A 23,096-nucleotide genomic window follows, 5' to 3' on the forward strand; every position below is an offset into this window, starting at 1 on the left:
TTATTATTTAAAATAATTTTTATTATTAAAAACTTATTATATTAAAAGTGAACTTTTATTCACTTCGAATTTTTGAGAGCAAATAGCTTTCTAAAATGCTCTCTGACTTGTTTTTCTTTCTTGTCTATCTTCTATTTTCTTTCAGTTCTTGCTGACAATCAGAAGACTTTAAAAAGTTATTTTCTAGAGTTTTTTTTTCTTCTTTCAAGTATTGTCTCTGGTACTTCTCTTTTCTAAGAAGTAAAATTGGCATATAAACCTTCTTTCTGCAAACAAAATAAACTTTAAGTCAAAATTAAGTACTTGACATTAATACATGCCAGATTTGTAAATTCTGCATATAAAAACTATAAAGTAATAATCTGTGCCAATTTTGCATTAATTCTGAATGTTCAATGAATTGGTTATTCCCCCTAAAATGTTACTTATGTGATCTAACTCTACTCTGTGCAATGCATATGCAGAAGGGCACAAAACTAAGATTATGTCTTAAGTCATTAATGTGGCAATGATGGTTTTGTCTGATTTGGCAAAATAATTTTAAAATTGTTGGGTAATTACGAATATACCTGTAATAATTTTGTATCATGTGTTCAGTAGGATTTGAAATCTGCAACTTTAAAGCTGCAGCTTGTATTTTTACCGCTTGAGATATGTTAATGCCAAGTGGTTTTCTGAGGAGACCATTAATCAAGAAGTAGATGAACAGCTGAATCCAAGGTGCTGCTGGGAAAGGAGGACAACTTTGTTCTCTCTCCTCCTTCCCCTTGCCTTTCTATCATCATCAGAAAAAATGAGGCATTATTTTCAATGTATTTTTTATGTTTCCATGAATGAGGAGAGCTTCTTAGAACCATATGCCTTATAAGTAATTTGGGAATAATTTTGTTCACTTCCATTCTATTCCATTTTTTCCTCCATCCAAAAACATTGTAAGGGAACACACCTCCTGTGTTTAGTAGAGAGACTTGGCTTCTCTCTCTTTCCCACATTGTCACAGCTGTTTTGAAAACTCAAAATAAAAAGGTTACTTTTGAAAGTAACCTACCATTGGTGCTAGTTCTGCTGTAGAAATCATAATCATGTGTTCCGTTGTCAGCTTCTCAGGGTACTGTGTTTTCCTGAGGAATGCAAATTAATGCAGGAAGGTGGTAATTCCATCTTCTGTACCATCAGTTCCCAATGATCATTTTGCTGAGGCTTGCTTTGAGGTCAGTATGAGTCCTGTGGTAGTAGATCTGGGTCTGTGTCAGATAACATTTCCTGCAAGGGTCTCACTTAGGCTGAATAATTGCTTATGAAGTGGCGTGCATCATCAACAAATGTCTGGTATGGATATATTAGAAGTAATGCCTGTGTGCCAAGATAAGTTTGTTTATTTCTGCTGATATTTTTTTTGCCTTCAGAAATTAGTAAATGAGACATTCCAGAAGCTCTGGTTTACTCCAACTCCACACCATGACAAAGAAGCAATGACAAGGAAAATACTAAACATCACTGATGTGGTATGTTAAAACAAATTTGAGTTGTGTGCAAAATTTGATTATGTTTTAATATCTTTGAAATATTGTCTGTAGTTTTTTAGAATACAGTAATTTAATTGTCAGGTGGTTTTCTTTTTATATCTCACAGCATTGAATATATTCCAAAATCATTCATCTCATGGAACAGGCTGTAGGAAACTTTAAATGCTCACTAATCTGCTGACAATGATAACTGGGACCACATTATATTCAGGCTGAATAAAGTACTTGTTCAGTTAAAACACAACAAATTTCTATTATATTTAACATTTTCCAAGAATTGCTAGTAGCAGCACATAGTTAAGCCTAACTAAGAAGTTGTCCCTTAAAAGAAAATTTTCCTCAAACAATTGATAACATTTATTTTGAAAGGTTAATAAGCCATTTTGACAAATACAGGGTCATGTTCTTGCTCAGGGTAAACTAGTATCTGCATAATTGTATCTTCTTTGTAGGAGCAGCAAATTAAATGGCATGTCTCCAAAATAACAAAATCTGTTTCAAATAAAATGCTTTAATTTGTAGTGAGAATGTGTTGTGTAAAACCACTGTGCTGAGAAGGTGTTTTAATATCAATTACACCAAGAAGTTAATATAAAATAAAAATACTCGTTTCATTACTTACAATTATGGGTTTAAACTGCATCCTGCTTTTCAATATTTTTACAAAATGGTGGTCTAGTGTGCATTTTTCCAGACTGAGAAGTCAGTCAATTTGACTTCAGCTTAACTCTCAGTTCTCCTGCCAATTCTGCTTTGGAGCACCTGTGAGCTGTTCCTTACATGATACCAGTGAAGGCTTGGTTTGCTTATATAAAAATATGTATACGCATATATATATACACACATGTTCATTTTTAATAGGTCAGGCTTGTATTTGTGCTTTAATCTGTGCAAAATGTTCTACAAAACCAAAACTTGGTTTACATTAGAGCCAGCAATCTCTAGTAAAATGTGTAGGCTTTGTGTTGTATCGAATACAAATTCTGGAGTCACTTAAATGGTGAGAACTATTTTTCAAATGCAGAAGACAGTTTCTAATCTCCAAAGATATAAAATCATTGTACTGACTGCATATGAAAATATATCTATGCATGTTTAGTGGTCTTTTAAGATGACATCTGTCTTGAAGTAATTTTTCTTCGGATGCCTTTTTTATTAACTAGTTTATTCTCAAAAATACTTTCAGGTTGCGGCTTGTAGAGATACAGGGTATGACTGGTTTGAACAGCTTCTTCAAAATGTAAGTAATGAATTTCAAATGTATGGTACAATCATTGGTAGAATTTTAACATTTTTTTGGTACTAAAAGGAGGTACTATACAAGGACATGGTATAGTGGTGGACTTGGTAGTGATAGGTTAACAGTTGGACTCGATGATCTTAAAGGTCTTTTCCAACCTTAACAATTCTATGATTCTATGATTCTAAAACACATAGAAGGGGGACTACAAGAGCAATCCTTTTACAGTAGACAAATTCAATTCATGCCCTTTAAACATCTGACTTTTTTTTAATCTTCATTAGTGCAATTTTCTTTGTCTCTGACATTAGTTTTTGTCTTTCCATATGATCTGTTTTAAAATTACTTCACTTGGTTTTGGGAGGGGTTTTGTTTTGTTTGTTTTTAATTTCATAGTGTCTTCAGTAATGAGTGACATAACATGAAGTCCACAGCTAAGATACTTGATTCTGAAATGAGGCATCTAGTGTAATGTAGATTTTTTTTTTTTGAAATGGTAGATAAGCGTTCACGTCCAATATATTTGTTACACGGTTTATAGAAGCAGTGAATCTTCAGAGTATAGGTTACTTCTACATTGTATTTTGCTCTGATTTTTCTAAGAATTGAGCTTGTTTGTTTATGTTTCTTAACCTGTGTTATCATTCTCCTCTACATCTTGTATGCACTGGTTAATTTTCAAGCAAAAAAAACCTTTTGATTTTACTTTAGCCTGGAGTGCCATGAAAATAGGTAGCCAAGTAAACCAGAACCTTTTAATGCCTGCACTGAAGATAAGGCTATAGTACAGTCTCAGTCCTTCTTAGATGTTAAAGGATCTTCATGGACATCATTTCAGTGCTCAAAGTCATATGGAAGAAGGCTAACTGATTAAAATGTTCATAAAACTATGTTTTATCTTCATTTGATATTTTTGCTTAGGGTCAAAAAAAACATTCCTTTTGAATGTGCTCTTTTTTTTCCTAAGCATTTTAAAAGCCTTCTAACTCCTATTAGTTACTGCTGGCAAGTATGACTGCATTATTGTTTTCTACATTATTTCATTAAGCACAAAGTTACCTTTCATCCCAATGCAAAAATCAGTAGAACTTTTCTGGTTTTTTATTGTGGTTAATTTTTCTTTACTTCTCTTGCATTTTGGTTTGATTTTTTACTTCCCTTAATTTTTTCTTCACTATGTAACTTCTATGGAGAAGTTAAATAAATACTTTTGTAGTGTAAAATCATTCTGTATCTGTAGTAATTGTTATAAAACCAGCATGTATGCAATGTAAATGAATGCACCCTTAATACTAAATAATTTTCTGTTTCATCTGCTACAGCTGTTGAAGTCAGAAGAGGATGCTTCATATAAACCTGTGAAGAAAGCCTGTACTCAACTTGTTGACAATTTGGTTGAGCACATTCTTAAATATGAGGAATCTTTATCAGGTAATATTATTTACAACCCAGTAGCTAAACTCCTGTGAATTTTATATGATACTGTAACAGTGGTTGTTCAAATTACTGTCATGCAAAGACACTGTTACAGAATTCCTGTTACAAAACTGATGGTAATGAATTGTTGCTTTTAAGTTCATTATGAACTTTTGAGCACTGTATTGTAATAAAGCTTCCCTAATTTTCACTAGCTAACCACAATAACAGAACTACTTTTAAAATAACTTGTTCAGACTTTTGGATCACTAAAACCAAAACAAATGTGGCAAGTTTTATTCACATTAGTATATTCCACAGTTGTAATAGGAATCATTGGTTGGGTCGGTGTTGTGTGTACAGTAAGTAGTTTAAAAACCAGTGATATCTTTGAAGCATCTTTGCTTCTTTTTTCACATATTTTGTGATCGCATACAAATGTTAACACATTACATTCTCATCTCTAATAAGAATATTCTGTATTGATCTTGAAAGAGATGTAATGAAAGAGATATTCGAATGATGTTTAAGATATATGTTTTTCATTGCTCAAAGATTACTTGGACTTAATATCCTTTATGTATTTTCTAATCTTTTGCAGATTCTGACAACAAAGGTGTGAATTCTGGTCGCTTGGTTGCTTGCATAACCACTTTGTTCTTATTCAGCAAAATCAGGCCCCAGCTAATGGTCAAACATGCCATGACCATGCAGCCATACCTGACCACTAAATGTAGTGTAAGTAGAGAAAATCAGTCTTTTTTTTTTTCCCCCAGATAATTAAGCATGGAAATGAATGGCTGTCTTGTATACTTGATGAAATTGAAGGTAGGAAAAGAAAAATTAAAATTTTGTTTTTATTTCATGGGCATCATAGCTTCTGAAGATACTAGATCCTTTTGATGATCTCTGTAGCTTCTAAGACGCTATCCCTCACCCTCTACCTCCACATTTTTCAACTAAATGAAGCTGAAACCTGTACTGCCTCTTTCCCTTGAGGACTAAGACCCAGTTTTTCACCTGTTATGAAATAATTTCTAAAAAATTGTTTTGTTTTATAGTCACAGTCTTGAAAGTAGTTAATATTTAACACATGAATCTTAAGACTAAAGGTATGGTTCCATAAGATAGAGTGATCTAACATATAGCAAATATATCAGAAGGAAAACGTCCTGCTCCATCCTCTTCCATACTTCATCTCTCGTTTCCCTAGCTCTAGTGGTTTCTTATTCCCCTGTAAGACAGTTTAGCTCACAAAAGTGGTAGAGAGCTATAACGCTGAACCCCTCCAATCCGGTAAAATGGCTCCCCTCCTCTGAAATATTGCAGCGCTCCCTGCCATTTTGATTAGCACAGTTGGCTTAGTGAAAGTTGTGATGACCCCTGATCTGACAGAAAGAGCAGGACAGGATCATGCAGCCATGGCTCAAGGAGGAGCGTGGGTGGGTGGCAGCAATCCATTACATTAGGTCAGCTGCCCAGGGCAGGCTTGAGAGTAATTGTTATTAGCTTAGACTGTAGATATAGCCTAGCATTTTCCAGGTCCAGCCCTGGAGCGTTCTCTAGGCACATTTACAACAAGCTTTTAGAGCTGCTTCTGATCAAACAGTATAGAAAAGGGTTATCTCATTATTTACTTGCTGCAACCCATTTAGTGGGTTACATCAGTTTTGTACTTATACAGGTTGAGATGAATTGTAGAATTACCACTGTCAGTTTGAATATGTTAAATGGCTTGACAGTAGCATTTGGGAGTTATCCTATCCTGATCAGTAAGCTTGATTTGTCATAAAAAGTCAATTTCTAGCAGGATGTATCTTTAATAGATAAATGTTTTCCATAGGTTCCTCACTTAAAATACATACACAGACATGATAATGCAAACCGGTAATAGTTTTAATTGTAATTTATACGTTTGTGCACATTATTACCTATTTTGCATAAGGCACATTGAGTCATAGCACAACTTCCTTTTGTTGAGTTTTCAGGTCTGTCACAGCTGTGATGAGAGGTGAAGTTCTGCTTGTGCAGATTTTTTTTTTCAGAAGTTCTGTAGAAAACAGAACTTTCATAATAATATGTAATTATTAATAAATAATAAATAAATAATAACAGCTTTCATAATAATATGTAATTTAATAACAGATGTAAACTATATAAGTATTCTTTTAGATCTATACCAAGTATCTAACATGAGTTGGGATTTTTGACTATCAGTGCATATTAATAATACTTTGCCTACAGGTAACAGGGCCAGAAATGTTAAACACTATAAATACTGTTGTTTCAGACCCAGAATGATTTCATGGTGATCTGCAATGTTGCAAAAATCTTAGAGCTTGTAGTGCCGCTAATGGAGCACCCCAGTGAGACCTTTCTTGCCACTATTGAGGAAGACCTCATGAAACTCATCATCAAATATGGCATGACAGTAAGCTTTTAATTGTTACTATTCAGTTGATTCCATTTCACATTGTGAAATATATGGTTTTGATTTAAAGAAAGTCTGTCTTCATTATGAAGATAACTTTTGAGCCATGAAAAATCAGTGTACTCGTTTTACTGGAGTTTGTTTGTGTTGGTATATTATAACGAGTTGGAGCAGGTTTTCAGAGCAGTCAGGGAGATGGATATTACATCCATTAGATCATTCGTTTTAGTTCAGCATAGCTTTTTCCTACATAACTTTACTAAAATTTCAATTTTAATGTCTAAATATGTAATTCATTTGTTCTTTCTTGCTCCTAGGTTGTTCAGCATTGTGTGAGCTGTCTTGGGGCTGTTGTGAACAAGGTCACACAGAACTATAAATTTGTGTGGGCCTGTTTTAATAGATACTATGGTAAGTAAAATCACAACATGTAATTGTCACTTTTCAGTTTTGGCTACAAGTCTTATCTTAGGGATACACCACGATTAAACATTGTGATCAAAACTTTTATCTCCTGTAGGTGCACTTTCGAAATTAAAAAGTCAACACCAAGAAGACCCCAACAGTACAATACTTACTGCCAATAAACCAGCACTCCTTAGATCACTTTTCACTGTTGGAGCACTGTGCCGGCATTTTGATTTTGATCAGGAAGATTTTAAGGGCAACAGTAAGGTAAAATAACTTGTATTTACTCTCCATGTTTTAGATATATTGAATGCTCCACTTTAATTTGAAAGCACATTATTCATAGTCCCTCAAAGCTATGTATCTTTTCATAATTCATACAATACAGCTTTTTGGTTTTTAAATACATGGGTTTGCAAAGGCCATGCAGTAACATTGTGTTTCTCCTTTCCTTTTTGATATTTATGCTTTTTATAAGAGATTAAAAACATCTGTTTAATCTTCAAATAGCTATTATTTTTGTTTTAATTTGCTCAGGTTAACATTAAGGATAAAGTACTTGAACTGCTGATGTATTTTACAAAGCATTCAGATGAAGAAGTACAGACAAAAGCCATTATTGGCCTTGGTAAGAAATATTAATAGTTTTTATTATTCTACTATAGTAAAAATCCATGCATATCAGTAGGAATTCATGTATTTGTGTAGTGGCAAGGGAGTTTGTTTAAAATAAAAATTTATTGCGTGTTTTATTTGAAAACTGGCTATAGAAAAGTTGTCAAGGGGTTGCTGGTTGCGTACTTCTGCAGCAGAGTGGATACTTTTGACAGCGAATGCCTTTTGATTTGTGACCAAGTCTTAAAGTGCAGCAGATTTCCAAAGTAATGGAGATGTTCTTTTTTCTCCACATGCAAGTATGTTGTAACTTCAAATCTTGTTTTTCAGTCCACAAGGTATGGTTAAAGAACAACTAGAAAAAGTGCTGGGAAAACTTTGAACATTTTAAGTGTAAGAGCAGATATTCTGCAGGAGTCAAGGGAGCTTTGGCAGTTTATACCAACTGGGGGTGCTCTGTGAGGTTTCACAAGGCATTGAGGTGATGTCATAGTCTAGATATTACAGTTTGCTTCAGGATTTTAGCTGTATTTCACTTTTAAATAGATTCTTTATCTGAAGGCATTAGTATGGTATTTCAGTGACTTGCAGTAGTACGTGAACTGCCATTAAGTGGTTTGTATCATGTTCATCCTTAAGGACAAAAACTGTACATGTGAGAGAATCTTGTCTGGGCAGATAAGCCTTGATTTCTGGAAGAGTTTGTTATGGCTTAGTGTAAAGAAAGTTGTCTGCCAGGCATGTGAGCTTGCATTGTATAGTTTAACTGTAGACAAGAATTTGCCTCTTTATGTTGCTGTTTGGGTGGCTTTTTAGATATCCTGCTTCAATTCAGGCTAGGGAGGGCTCCAAGGATAAGGACCAAGACTGAATCTTGATTTCATATGCTATAAGAAACCATTTCAGGCAGCTGAGCGGTATTAATGGCTTTAGAGTTGCCTCTGTTGCCAGAGCAGTGTTGCAGTTTTCTGGACTAGTTGGAGTTTTTCTAGGCATTACATCAAGGTGCACTGCCAACAACTCCAGTCCACTTTAATTGTCCTCTGCAGAATATTACGCGTGGGATAGGGGCTGTCTTCCTACCTGTAGACATGATTGCTTTGCTCATGGATGTGGAGAATGTTGCAGTGTCCAAAAATGTTTCTAAATTATAGACCAAACTGTGATCAGTTTGGGGGAATGGAAGAAAATGGGGGTAGCTGTCAGTAGGCATTCTTCAGATTTTTTTTTTTTTCTCTTCCTGTAAGCATGTCGGTCTTTAATTAAACCTCGGACAACTGTTTTCATTGATATATTGACCCCATCTAAGTACTGGTTCCATTTTGAGGGTAGCTGTTGGATGTACAGAGATGTGGTAGGTAGTGCAAAGTTCCACCTTACAGGCTAGTAATTGAGCAAAGCTGTCAAAGCCATTCGACGTTTGTATGCAGCAATAAGGTGAAAAGGACTAGCAAGCTAAATCAGTGTTCATACGCAACGAAGACATCATGTGAAGAGTGTGTACTTTCCTATCAGCAATTATTAGTGTGTCATTTCAGTAAGGACACTCAATGGTTTTAGCCTTTGCTTTGGGATGTGTCAGTGCTGTTGAGGGATTAAGCTTTAACCATAAGCTTAATGATTATGGTTATGCTTCTCTTCCAGATATGTACTTGCAAGGCAGGTTGAGGATATAAAATTTTGTTAGTAAATTTAGCTAAACCTGTAAGTATCTTAACAGGTAATATCCTAATCAGCCAAGCTCAGAGCTTAGTCTTAAGACTCCCAACCAAGTGAAGACAAAGTTTGAAGAGAAGTGGTGTGAGGGCAGCCCCGAGATGTGGTCAGTCCTTAAAAGAACACAGGAGGTGCCTTTTTTCACCTCCTGTGACAAATTATTACAGCAAAATTCTTCTTCCCTGCTTACAGGTGATGGAAAAATAAGAATTTCCCTGAGAATACTGGTGTTTCAGACTTCTTTAAGTGAATGAAGAAAAAAAAGTGTTACGGGTTTTTACACATACATGCGCATGCTTTTCATTTTTAAAATTAACCTTAAGATATGGGTTGGACTTGCTCAGAAGTGGTCAAGTTATGAACATCAATATACACCTGTATGGAGTGCACAATTATACCACATACTCCAAAGACCATCATCATTCCTTTTTCTTTTTCTCCTCTTTCCCCTACACCTCACCTGCTTCTTTCTGCTTCTTGTTTTGAGACTGAAATGAGATCTTAAACACATTGAGCTCTTGCCCTGGACTTAGCCTCTACCTACACTGTCTTCTTTGTGTGTATGGAGCCAGTTTTAAAAACTTGACTCAGTCTTCCCTTTGTTACAGCTGTTTTTATACATTGCTTTTGCATAATTTTATTTGCTTTCATTTTTCACCCCCATTCTTCTTTTATGTTCGTATGTTTTCTATGTGTTCATTCAGAATCTTAGTTTCCTGTGGTCATAAAAATACATTTAATGTCTGCTTTTCTTGAACAGTCTTTAAAAAAAAAAAATCGAGTAGTTAAACATAATTTAAATCGGGATTTTCTATTCCCATTATTTTTTTTTTTATGATACTCTATGAGGTTTTCAGCAGCACTTCTAAATCTACATAAGCGATCTAAAATGGTATATACTGTCACTAATTTAGAAAAGTGTTTATGAAATATAGACTAAGAATAATCAGTTCCTTGACAAGGGTAAGGCTGCAGCTAAAAACAGTTCTTTAGGATGTATCTTCCAACAGATGTAGTCTTTGGAACGCTTCAGCTAGTTTTCAAGAGAAGACCTTAATAGGTATATGAATAATGACAGCAAGAGGTATAAATTTTACTGTGTTGACTGTTTTGGTTTTTTTTTTTTTCTTCTAAGATTTTATTTTTAAATACTTGTGATATTTATCAATTTTTCCACGTTTGCTCTGCCTGTGTATGAATAACTCTTCACAGTTTCAGCAGAATGTTTTTCTCCAAATGTATTAGAAAAACAATGGGTAATTTTTAGTAATGTTCCTCCCTTGTTCCTGTGAGAGCTCCTAGTCATTCAGATGCAGGCCAATACACTGGACATGCTTCCAGACCTGTATAACTCTTCTTAGTGCAGCTGCCCTGGGTTGACACCCGATCTTCATCCATCAAACAGAGTCATGGCTAATAGAACTGTCACGGCTAACAGAACTCTTTATAAGCTGTGAATGGTGTCCATATAGAAAAGCAATACTGTTTGGACTAGGAAAAGCTATGTTGTTGGGAGGAGATAAATTTCATACCTCTATTTTGAAGAAAGACTTAAAAAGCAGAAATACAATTTCTAGATGATAATAATGTGGAACGTTTCCTCTTTTTTTCCACCCTTAGGATTTGCATTTATACAACACCCAAGCTTAATGTTCGAACAGGAAGTGAAGACTCTGTACAACAGCATTCTTTCAGATAAGAACTGTTCGGTAAACTTAAAAATCCAGGTGTTAAAAAACCTCCAGACCTACTTGCAGGAGGAGGATACACGTATGCAGCAGGCAGACAGAGACTGTAAGTGTTTAGAGTTCTTCTGTGCTAATGAGGCATGCAAGACCTAACTTTTTTGCATACAATTACTGTATATGTGAACTGAGTCCCTTAAGATTGTCAGATCAGTGACATTGTACCCAAAATATCTTAGAATAATTTTCAAAAATTCATTGCGTGCATACGTATATACACATAATAGGTATATTATTTACTTTCAAGATGTATAAATGCTGGAAGCAACCCAGAATGCGTAATTGCCGTAATGATGGTAGTAGTACTTTTTATCAAAATCTCCTCTAAGGTTAATTTGCAGATAGAAAATAATAAATAGAACATAAGGCATTTTTAAAATTAAAAACCTTTATTAAGGAACAAGACTTTAATTAAAGCCATGTCTCTTTAGTTTTTTGATGTACATTTACCATCAGACTGTTCTACGTTTCATGAGATCATAAACCCATTTTAAGACAGCTGAAATGTGTATGTATTGTAAAGCCTAAAGATCAGCATGCATTAAGTAATGGCAAAGTAAATGATTATACTGTGGTGAGTGTGCGATTGCTTTTGTCCTTTTTACAGGGAAAAAAGTAGCAAAACAGGAAGACCTGAAAGAAATGGGTGATATTTCCTCAGGGATGAGTAGTTCCATCATGCAGCTATATCTCAAACAGGTCCTTGAGGCTTTCTTTCATACCCAGTCCAGTGTACGCCACTTTGCTCTAAATGTCATTGCACTGACGTTAAACCAGGGTCTCATCCATCCTGTTCAGGTATGGTAGGCTTTTATGATGGGAGTTTTTGTTATGCAGGTTTTCAGAGGTTTTCACACTTGCTACATAAATTTCCAGTTTTTCTCTTCCAGCTATGTTACAGTAATTTCTTATTGTAATTTCTCTTCCAGCTATGTTACAGTAATTTCTTATTGAAATTTATTTCTTATAAATTTCAAGGGGTCTTTACAGAAGGCATATTTTGAAATCTGTTTTATGTTGTTTAGCCAGTGAGATTCCAAATGCTGTATTTGCTGTTTCTGAATCAAGATGTAAAAGCGCAGCCAGTGCCTAAAGAGCATGGACAAATGTACATTAGAGTGTATTTCTGATCTAAATTTCAGGCGTATGCCAAGTTGTTTTCTTCATTTGATTCTTTATCCTGGAAAATGTGTCAGCTTGCCTCAATTCCCATGTCCTCCAAACACTATGGAATTCCACAGTCAATGTCAGAACTTTAGTTATCTCCATTATTCTTTGCTTACATAACATTTTTGTAATCTTTTTTTTATACTGCAGCCATTGTGCGTGTTCCGTCATAAGTGGTGTCTTTGGGTTTTTTAATGGCATTTTTTGTAGTGTAAATTGACTTTAGAGTTTGAGACAAAAGGGAAATACTACCTGAAACCTCACACAACTTCTGTCGTTTATAATGCTGGTCTCTCAAAATACAAATGTATTTTGTACCATTTGCTTGCAAAAAGTATTCAGGTAGTAAGTTGCATAGCGCTTTCTGTTCTAGTTTCTGCAGTAATCAGAATATAACAAGAAAAATAGTGTAGTAAGAGAACAGAGACTGAGAAAAGAGGAGGTACAATGACTCTGAATAATCATTTCATTTGTTTTTCAAGTGTGTGCCATACTTAATTGCTATGGGCACAGATCCAGAGCCCTCTATGCGAAATAAAGCTGACCAGCAGTTGGTGGAAATAGACAAAAAATATGCTGGGTTCATTCACGTAAGTAATTCTAATTTAACATTTTACAAAATACTGTTATGTTCTTTAGTGGTTTAACACCTGAATATGGCTCAGCTGCAGGAAAGAATATAAAGTAACAAAGAAACAATAACTATAAGCAGTTGTAAAGATGATCTCAACTTTTTCCCGTTTGGAGATTTCTATTCTTAGAAATAGAAAGGATATAATAATTTGAAGTGTCTCTTCCAGTCCAAAATTTCCTATAATTCACAGTAATATCTTCCTCACTGAATCCTATTCAAGAGCATTTATTTGATAAGAGGTAAGGACAGCTGTTCCATAATGCAGTGATTTTCATTGCAACGATGTTTCATAATGCAATGATTTTCCTGTATCAGTGGACTAGGGAAGAGAACACCTTGTAAAAGTAGAAGTCCTTAGTGTGTATGCGTTAGAACGTTAAGGCATCAAGGCTTTATAAATTGTAATCTAAGCGGAGGGAGCACAGGAAGCTGTTTAGATCTGAGGGATCTTGCTGAAAGGCAAATCCGAGGGCTAAGTGAGGACTTGTGGAGTTGTGGCATAGTGCCAGTAACCCTGCTTAAGATCTGAAATTGAGCTGCAGCACCCTCTCCTTATTTCAGAAGGCCCCGGTCTAGGTTCAGTGTGTGTACTACATTGTGGGACTTCTCATATATGCCTGTATTCCACTGCAATTGGAGCGTTGCACTGTTGATGGCATCCAAACAAATACCTAATCCAGTAGGTGAAGGCTAGCAGATGAAATTTGCTATGTAGGCAGCTGGGATTTAAGACTATATATAGATGAAGAGACAACTTTGCTGAACAGCAGAAGAGGTGGTATGAGGACAGTTGGATGTGCAGCCTAACCAGAGATTCAGTTTGTTCTGAAACTAGAGGAGGAACCTTGGACTAAGTAAAATCAGCTGGAAATTACAGGATATATGCAAAAAAACCCTCATTTTCTTAGTCCTGGTGTACTAATATGGACGCAGTTGTTGGTTTCACTACAAGTCACATCAAGCATACACATTTGGTAAAATATTCTGTTCATATATGAAAACATTTCAGTATTCTTGAAAATTGTTTAAATTGGAATACCTGGCTGTAGTGGATAAACAGATTAGCTGTATGTTTCTAACAGAATTTAGTTAAAGCAGTTCACAAGACTTTCTGATCTCTGCCACAAGTTCTGTTTTAATCTGTTTGCCAACTCAAAAGGTAGTATCGCCTTAGTGCATGTTTGAAAGATAAACTTCAGATGAGCATCCACTTATAAGGAATAAGTTTTACTGCTTTGAAAGCAATGGTTTAAATACAAATAAATACATTTCCATTTCAGATGAAAGCTGTGGCTGGTATGAAGATGTCTTACCAGGTACAACAGGCAATTAATACCTGCCCAAAAGATCCTGTAAGAGGTTTTAGACACGATGAATCATCCAGTGCATTGTGTTCACACCTATACTCCATGATCCGAGGGAACCGTCAACACAGACGAGCGTTTCTAATTTCTTTACTCAACCTCTTTGATGATACCGCAGTAAGCATCACATTTCCTTCACTTAAAAAGAAATTAAAATACAGCATTACAAGCTTAAATTCTCCTTTTACAATGTATTTTTATGACATAATTATTGATAACTTTATTTCCCTAATGTACTTTGTTTTGGTTTGTAATATAAGGTATTTACCTATATAATATTAACTATGTAGTAGAATGCATTTGTTAGTTTTGCATCATTCTGTACCTTTCTATACCCAGTTTGGACTGATCAGAAATAATGTATCTTCAGGTATGACTAAATTTTGCATATATACATGTTGTTTAGAGTGGGTTTGGGGGGGTACAGAGAATAAAATTTGTGATCACGTTTTTGCTCTAGACTGTTAGGAACACAGGATACGTGTATAAATCCAAGATATTTGTATGTGTATTTATTTGTACTTTTTTTTTTTAACTTTCAGAAAACAGAGGTGAATATGCTCTTGTACATAGCAGACAATCTAGCCTGTTTTCCTTATCAAACACAGGAAGAGCCACTGTTTATAATGCATCATATAGACATTACACTATCAGTTTCTGGTAGCAACCTACTACAGTCATTTAAAGAGGTATGTGCATTTATATTTTAGTATATTTATTATGGTGGCAACATAAGCTTCTCTGTAATTTGGTCGATTTTTCAGTGAATACTGTACCATTATTACGATATGGACCAGTACCATTACTTTGTAACCAGTCATTAAAAACAAGCAACCCTTTCTGTTCTGGCCTGCATCTGGTTGACACTAGTTAAAAACTTTCCGTAGATTGCTGCTTACGTTATTACAAAAGAATGACGAATTTTGAGATCTTAATATCAAATCTATATCGTTCCCTGATATGGCTGACTAATAATTAATTGCATGCATCTGGAAGCATATGAACCCAGAATCATCATGAAATATTGGTTTATTGTGGTTGTTTGTATAATTTTAATAATAAAATCTAGTTGGGTGTTTATTTTGTTGTCAAGTAGCTGACGGCAGTTGCATATGTGTCACCCAAGAGACTTTAAATACATTGTTTATGGCAAGAAAAGAGTGCGCAATATGTCTTTTCTTAAAGTAGCATATAAGAACCTGAATCATGGCATAGTATCTGTTGTTATGGCAATACACAATCCTGTAAGAAAAAGGCCTCTGCTTCTTAAAGACTTCAGTGTCTTCATTCCCTGGACAATTTTAACCATGGAAGGTGCAAACTGTCAGGAAGCAAACCTGTTTCTAGAATGTCCGATCTGACTAGTAAGTACAAGTCAGAGTTGATGCCTGGAAAGTACACCGCTTTGAATTCTCACCCTACCAAAGTAAATTTTTAATTCACTAGAAAGAAGCAGTCCATTCTTCAGATTGGGGACCAGCGTGTAGCACCCAGCACAGAAAGGATGAGACCCTGCTTAGGACATCTTAAGTTCTGTGTTATGAAAAATCATACTATGTGTGGTAATAATGCACATATGAAATTCTGTAGCTCTACGAGTAGTAGAACCTGATTATTATTAATACTGTGTATGATCACTTGAGGGTTTCCCTGGTCAGCAGCGTAATTATTGTCATAGAATTTAAGAGACAAGGATTAAAACCAGCTTGGACTAGTTTGTACCAAAGTACATATGGAAATCTATGTGACACACAGAAGTGATATCCAGGTGAAAGAAAAACGGAATTTTCTTCCTGATTTATTGTATTTGGCCTTCTGCATTTTACTGTCACTGCTAATGAACTTGAGCAGTCTTTTAAGAATAACGTGCCAGTGGAGTAATTGTTGCTTCAATTGCTTCTGTACCCATATTGCAAAAAATCAGCATCTTTTTGCCATAAATAATTTTAATTTTGAATATCGAGTTATAAATTCATAACATTGTTCAGGGAATTCTTGCTAATTTAAGCTCGTAGTGATTTTGGAAAGATTTTTTAGAAACGTACATGGTGCTACTTACTCTAATTTTGGAATGCATGTTAACTTCTGTGTCTTGCAGTCTATGGTGAAAGACAAAAAAAAGGAAAGAAAACCTTCATCAGATGAGGAGACTGAGAGTGACAGTAACAGTGGTAGTGGGAGCGAAAGTGAGGAGGAAGCTTCTAAGCCTCGGAGGTTACGGAAACGAGTAGACTCTGATTCAGATTCTGATGAAGAAAATGATATAAATGCTGTGATGAAATGTTTGCCAGAAAATTCAGCTCCTTTAATTGAATTTGCAAATGTCTCCCAAGGCATATTATTACTCTTGATGCTGAAACAGCATTTAAAGAACCTCTGTGGATTCTCCGATAGGTAAGGATATTTAGGCAATAGGCTATCTTGCTATTGAGTTCTTTGTAAGGATTAAGTTTGGAAGCTTTTTTTAGAAGATGATTGTAACTAATTGTTTAGGCAATAGATTTGTGTAAAAGAAAAAACACCAATGTGGTAAGTTGAATGTAATGCAACTTCTGCTTAGAAAAAGGAATTATTCCATTTCTTACCGGGATGTCTATTGTATATGGAATGATTGAAATATAACTACTTATATGGAAAATTTTAAAAGCTTTTCCTTGACACTACTTCAGACTTCCCTTAAAAGCTCTTCCCTTTTGTTTTCTTTAAACAGTAAAATTCAGAAATACTCTCCATCTGAATCTGCAAAAGTTTATGATAAAGCGATAAACAGGAAGACAGGAGTGCATTTCCATCCAAAACAAACTCTGGATTTTCTGCGGAGTGATATGGCTAATTCCAAGATCACTGAAGAAGTGAAGAGGAGTATAGTAAAACAGTACTTAGATGTAAGTAAAGTTGCTTTGCAGAAAACCTGAAATCCTTTCAAACTAGGTAACACAATATAAACTTGAAAGTAGATGCTAATATATTGGATGAACATTTCAAAATGTTAAGTTCCTGGTAATCTTACACGATATACTGGTAACTCACCACTTCCTTTCAGGATATTTAGGAGGACTATCTTTCAAAGGCTTCTAATAAGTTTAAACACAATGAAAAATAATTTCAACTAAAGGATATGCATCTTTATGGAGTATTTTCTAATTTCTGGTATCCATCTCGTATACCTCTCTCATATAACTTATTCACTTTATCCCTGACTGTTTCCATCATAGGAACAGAGACTAGGTCTAGTGTATTTACTCCCCCTCCCAGCCAATCTTTAAATATCAGTTGGAGAAAACTTGCAATTTTGGAGACACAGGAAGAAAGCTTTTACATATCTACAAAAAAAAGAGAGGAAAGTAAAAAGTTTGTAGAACAAAACATAAGCTGTTCAAGTTTGAAGTTGTCTGCTATTTGTTTTACCCTGTTTCTTTACCTTGCCATTTGTTTTTTATTTAATATAGTGTAATATAAATGTCTATTTTTAAGGTTACAATGTAGACTAATCTGGTTTCTTTTGATAGTTCAAACTCCTTATGGAACATTTGGATCCCGATGAAGAGGAAGAAGATGGAGAGGTGTCAGCTAGCACAAATGCTCGGAACAAAGCAATTACCTCGCTGCTTGGAGGAGGCAGCCCTAAAAACAATGCAGCTGAGACAGAGGACGATGAAAGTGATGGGGAGGATAGAGGAGGAGGCACTTCAGGGGTGAGGCGGAGGAGGAGTCAACGTATTTCGCAGCGTATTACGTAAAATGATTTTTATGTGCTTATAAATGTCAGTCTATTATATTAAATGTACACCAAGTAATGTAATCCACATGAAAGAAAGCATTTTGTAGATAGAGATTCTCTACTTAACCGTTTATACAACTTTTGTAGAAAGTTTAACAGAAAAGACAATAAAAAAAAAAACCAAACTAGAAAATGAGATTTATCCCGTATAAAAAGTTATTAATTTTCCTTTGGAATGTACTGTGTGTTATCCTTTTTATTGTTGCCAAGTTTTTATGTAGCTTTATGATTCATGTGTATATATAATTTTATATATCAATAAGAGATAAAGACACGGGTACAAATTAAGAGTATGTGGTTTTACAAGGATATGTTAACCCCTTGGCGCTGGCGGTCGCGGTGCGTCTCATTGCCGGCAATGGAATGTGTGCCGGGAAATCCCAACTCCCGGCGTCAAGGGATTAAAAGCAATAAAAGCAATAATTTCACTAAAGTTCTTTTGTGTAACACTTGGTCTTTTTTCCCCCCAATGTTTTAGTCATTGAGAAGGTCAAAACGAAATTCAGACTCTACGGAGTTGGCAGCACAGATGAATGAAAGTGTTGATGTCATGGATGTCATCGCTATTTGCTGTCCAAAGTACAAAGACCGACCACAAATTGCAAGAGTAGTACAGAAAACCAGCAATGGCTTCAGTGTTCAGTGGATGGCAGGCTCCTACAGTGGCTCCTGGACTGAGGCTAAGCGCCGTGATGGCCGCAAACTGGTGCCTTGGGTAGACACTATTAAAGAGTCAGACATTATTTACAAAAAAATTGCTCTAACGAGTGCTAATAAGCTGACTAATAAAGTTGTGCAGACTTTACGATCGCTGTATGCCGCCAAGGATGGAACTTCCAGCTAATGAATTTGTACATGCAGCCAAATTTACAGAATTGAAATAACAGAAAAACTTGAAATACCAACTTTCTGGCAAAAAAAAAAAAAAAATCAGTTAAATGAAGAGTAAGAATGGAACCTGGGACGCGGGAAAAAAGAAGGAAATGTTTGGTAAACATTTTTGTGGGAGCTTCCTTCGCTGTTGTGCAGCAGAAACTTCTCAGTTCATTTTTACTCCCACTGTATTATAGTTTAACAAAAAAATTGTTTATATCTTGAAAAAAAACTTTCTGTTTAAAAAAAATAAACAAGTGAATGTTGGAAATTAGTCTGTTAATGTTCTTAATAAAGTGTTCTTGGAGTTTAACCTAGCAGCGGATGGCTTTCTTTAGCTTAGCCCAGTTTCCAGGGAAGCATTGTTTTTCCAGGCTGTAAAATGGCAGAATCTCCTGGATATATAATTTATTCTGTTGAAGAAAAAAAGAAAAAAAGAAAAAAAAAAAAAAAGAAAAAAAAAGCATGCAGTATCTATGACCTATCTGCAGGAGAAGTTTTTGTAAATGTAGATTTTGATGTATTAGGTCACCCTGAAATAATACAAGAAAAGGGATCCCCAGCAAATCTGGTGGAATGAATACTGCAATAAATTTTTTTACTTCTCTTTGTTACTTGTCTGTTTCCATTTGAATTTCTTATTGTAAAGATCTGTTTAAATCCATTTATATTATTTTGCAGTCTTTTATGTAAAATTTACTATATCAGTGGTTTTCAAAACAAGACATAAAATATTGTTTATACAGTTTGTATAGGCTGACTTCTGAATTAATTGGTATCTTTTTATTTTTATCCCTTAAAGGGTGTAAACACAAGTTAACTCCAGGGTTTTATTGTATCCTGCAATATTTAGTATTAACTATATGATTTAGCACTGTGCCAAACACATTTTCAAGAGTACATTTTGATATAAAAAGAAACTATAGTTTATTCCTTGTATGCTTCAATTTCTTTCTAATGCTGTCCAAATGGTAATTTATGATAGTTTAAATTTGGGGGAAGCTGAATGACTATTCTGCTTGGGCTAACTGGCCATGTATGCATTTCTCTGGGTTAATATAGAGAGGTTTGTGTCAAGAGGAGGTAGCTACCAGTATCTGAGGAGTGAATGGGTATGAGTCTGGGCAATTATGCTACATTCCTTCACAAATGAATTTAAAAAAAAAATGTTTGTATATTAGACTATTTTTTTTACTAATTGAAAGATGTTTTCACATTTTGTAAATTGAAAAAATGCTATTGAAAGCTTTCAGAAGCATTTGCTTCAACTGCGTTGCCACAGCCTTTCATAAGCAGTCCGCCTTCCTAGAGAGTAAGAAAAGCAGCATATTTGCAAACAGAAAAAATCTAAAACAGCTAAACTTTTTAGGGGACCATTAAACCCTGCTGTGTTTTCAAATGTATTTATCTAAAACAGGTGTTCCTCAATAAGTAAATATTTCTTTCTATTATGTTTCTTTTCTTTTACAATTTAATTTATGGCAGGAGGCTGTTTTTATGAAACTAGCTTGCAGAATTCTAATACGTTACTCGATTTGTGAGGAATAGTAACAGTATTCCAAAATATTCTCATGTACCAAAAAAAAAAAAAAAAAAAAAATTAAACTGAAATGATTAATAACTCCTCAGAATCTAGTTAGTAATTGTTCCTATGGGAAATGCCTTTTTGCTGTTTCACCACTGGAATTTCTCTGCACAGAATATTTTAGGACTTTTTTGTTTTCACTGTTTATGGTGTTTTCTTCTCTGTACAAAAAGCCACATCTTGTGCTAAGATAGGTATTGTTCAAGTAGGGAGAAGTAGAAAAAGCGGAAGTCACCCCTGCAGCTCTGGAAGCAGGACATTTTTGTAGCAAACAATGAAATACTGTATTTCTCAGGGCCAGGAGCAGCTTTTATAGTGGGAAATTCATAACTTGAGAATAGAGGGGTTGTATGACATGTCACATGTTACTACTAGAAAGAGTTGAAAATACTTCACAAGGAAACTCCTGAATGATAAAAACAAGAATTTCGTACAGATGCAGTCTAAAATAAAGTTGTCTGTTAGCCATTTCTGATGCTATTTATATTTAAGCATCTTATTTTTAATAGGTAATACAAATACTTCCTTGTTCAGAAACAAATTGTTTCCCAGTCATGTGGCTTTCCCAATAGCAAAGAAGGTTTTTTTATTTCAATTTGCTTGATAAAAATAAATAAATAAAAATAAATAAAATTATCAGAAAGAAATAATTAAACAATAGAAACCTGAAGTATAAAGTGGTCTTAGTTGAGAGGATTTGGACCATTACTGTATTGTGTGATATGCCAAAGGGCATACATGCTCCTTTATGGGATCTGTTGGCTATAATATAATACACACTTATAAAATTAATTATAGATTATTGAATAAATTGCATAATGTTATCACTAGTTAAGAGTTGAATTTTCCCGTTCTCTACCACCCAGAGTAATATCTGGTTTTGTTTTGCCTATTGCAAACATTCACATTACTTGCTGCAAAAGCAAAAGGTAGTCGTGTTCATTTTTGGGAAACAGGTTCTGTTAGCTGTGTATGACATGGGCTGGTGATTTTCAGTGGTGTGAAGTAGAAAGCCCAAGGCTGCAGCCGTAACCAGTGCAGTGCTCAGCCTCTGCGTGGCAGTCGCAGCTTTACCAACGTGAACCGCGTTATTGGCAACAGCACATACCAAGATAAGAATTTTTCTACATTAAAATAAAAGTTGGTTTTTATTTTAAAAAAAAGTGCTGCAGTGCAGTAATTGATACAGTGACATTATTTTACTCCTTTGTGTTGACATAGCTTTGTAGTATTTTTTCACTGTATGGCTATAGATTTTTACATACATATCTGTAATGATTACTGGATTTTTTTATTCTTACTGCTTTCTCCCTTTGAGTACAGGTTCTGTACATGGAAACTTGTGGTAGCTTACCTAACGAAGGGGTATCGTGAAGCTTTTAGAATTAACACTAGCCATATTGTACTTTTTAAGAAAACACGGACACTTCCACAATCTAAATAAGTAAGAGTGAAATGATTATTTTTAATCTTCCACTTCAGTACTGTAAAATTGCAGAATAGTTCTTGAGTATTTTCATTATCTGCAGCTATAAAAGATCACAATAGTTTTTGACAAAACTTTAATTATAAATAAGTATTTTTTTAAATGATTCAGTAATGCCCTTTTGTATTTTTTTGAGGTTCTTTATTGCTTATATTAACGACTCTAACATGTATAAAGGTAGGCATGGGCAATATTCAGCATAAGTATTTTAGTGAGGTGTGGCCATTAAAAAGCTATTTAAAATTTTAAAATTGAGTCAAACTTTAGCCTTACTTTTGCTGTTGTGGTGTCACTAGTGAGAATATTGTTACTGTGGAATAATTAGGTTGTGCTAAATATTAGCTCTAACATGAAATACCTTGTAGCACTGAAATAGTTCTTAAATGTGTTCGTGGCTCATGACGAAAAAGTTTGTGATCGAGGCTGACTCAACTGGCGCTAGTTAAACAGCCCAGGTGCCGGTGTTGGCAATGTTCCCAGGTAACCAATGATCGGTTCAGCTGATCCTTGCTGTAAAGCAAACACGTTTGAACTCCCAGCCCCCACAGATACTAACGGAGTTGAACTCAAACAAACACCGAATGCTTTTGTTACGTTAGAAATAGCCAGAGCCCAAGGCACAAGTCCTATATCCTCGTTTGCTTCCACTCACCGAAGAGCCACACCATCATCATACAAGCGTCTCCATATCCCTCAGAGAATTTGTCATCTTATCATTAAAGTACTGAGTTGTAATGGGTGAGTTCTTAATGTAAGTAGTGAGTTTTTAGATTTCATGGTTCCTTGACTAAATATTAAAGTGTTATTGTTATATACAAATAAATTTATAGTATTTTCATATTTCATTTATTTAAAATAAATGTTTTAAGAGTTCAGTTTGGACCCTTCCGAAATGAAACTTGCAAGTTTTTATCCTAGAATGTGCATAGACTTCGTCGATCTCTTTCTCATTGTGCTCACAATGCTCAAATTAATCCTGGGGCACCTGTAAGGCATCCAGGGAATCCATTTTTGGATTATTCTGAGAGAATTCTTGCCAGGCCATGTTCAACCCATCAGACATAACTACATCATTTCTAGTTTCTACATGATTCAGATGCGGTTTCCCA

General features: G+C 34.9%; 1 protein-coding gene across 6 annotated transcripts in view; it reads left to right on the forward strand.

The window, feature by feature from the left end:
* Positions 1 to 22,142, forward strand: part of NIPBL (NIPBL cohesin loading factor) — a 158,846-nt gene extending 136,704 nt beyond the window's left edge. For 3 of the 6 annotated variants that reach the window (XM_082337165.1, XM_082337169.1, XM_082337170.1), the window contains 17 exons: positions 1,407 to 1,505; positions 2,713 to 2,766; positions 4,089 to 4,197; positions 4,784 to 4,920; positions 6,473 to 6,613; positions 6,931 to 7,024; positions 7,134 to 7,288; positions 7,559 to 7,649; positions 10,973 to 11,146; positions 11,705 to 11,895; positions 12,747 to 12,854; positions 14,179 to 14,379; positions 14,805 to 14,951; positions 16,361 to 16,656; positions 16,973 to 17,147; positions 17,772 to 17,957; positions 18,522 to 22,136. In XM_082337165.1, coding sequence (XP_082193291.1) covers positions 1,407 to 1,505; positions 2,713 to 2,766; positions 4,089 to 4,197; positions 4,784 to 4,920; positions 6,473 to 6,613; positions 6,931 to 7,024; positions 7,134 to 7,288; positions 7,559 to 7,649; positions 10,973 to 11,146; positions 11,705 to 11,895; positions 12,747 to 12,854; positions 14,179 to 14,379; positions 14,805 to 14,951; positions 16,361 to 16,656; positions 16,973 to 17,147; positions 17,772 to 17,957; positions 18,522 to 18,887 — 2,724 coding nt within the window. In that variant the 3' untranslated portion in view covers positions 18,888 to 22,136. Of the gene's footprint in view, positions 1 to 1,406; positions 1,506 to 2,712; positions 2,767 to 4,088; positions 4,198 to 4,783; positions 4,921 to 6,472; positions 6,614 to 6,930; positions 7,025 to 7,133; positions 7,289 to 7,558; positions 7,650 to 10,972; positions 11,147 to 11,704; positions 11,896 to 12,746; positions 12,855 to 14,178; positions 14,380 to 14,804; positions 14,952 to 16,360; positions 16,657 to 16,972; positions 17,148 to 17,771; positions 17,999 to 18,521 lie in introns of all 6 variants that reach the window. The other 3 variants (XM_082337167.1, XM_082337166.1, XM_082337168.1) reach the window with 3 other exon arrangements.
* Positions 22,143 to 23,096: the final 954 nt, after the last annotated feature.

The sequence above is a fragment of the Platalea leucorodia genome (genome assembly GCF_965183815.1).
Source record: "Platalea leucorodia genome assembly, chromosome: Z".
In the NCBI taxonomy this organism is placed as follows: Eukaryota; Metazoa; Chordata; class Aves; order Pelecaniformes; family Threskiornithidae; genus Platalea; species Platalea leucorodia.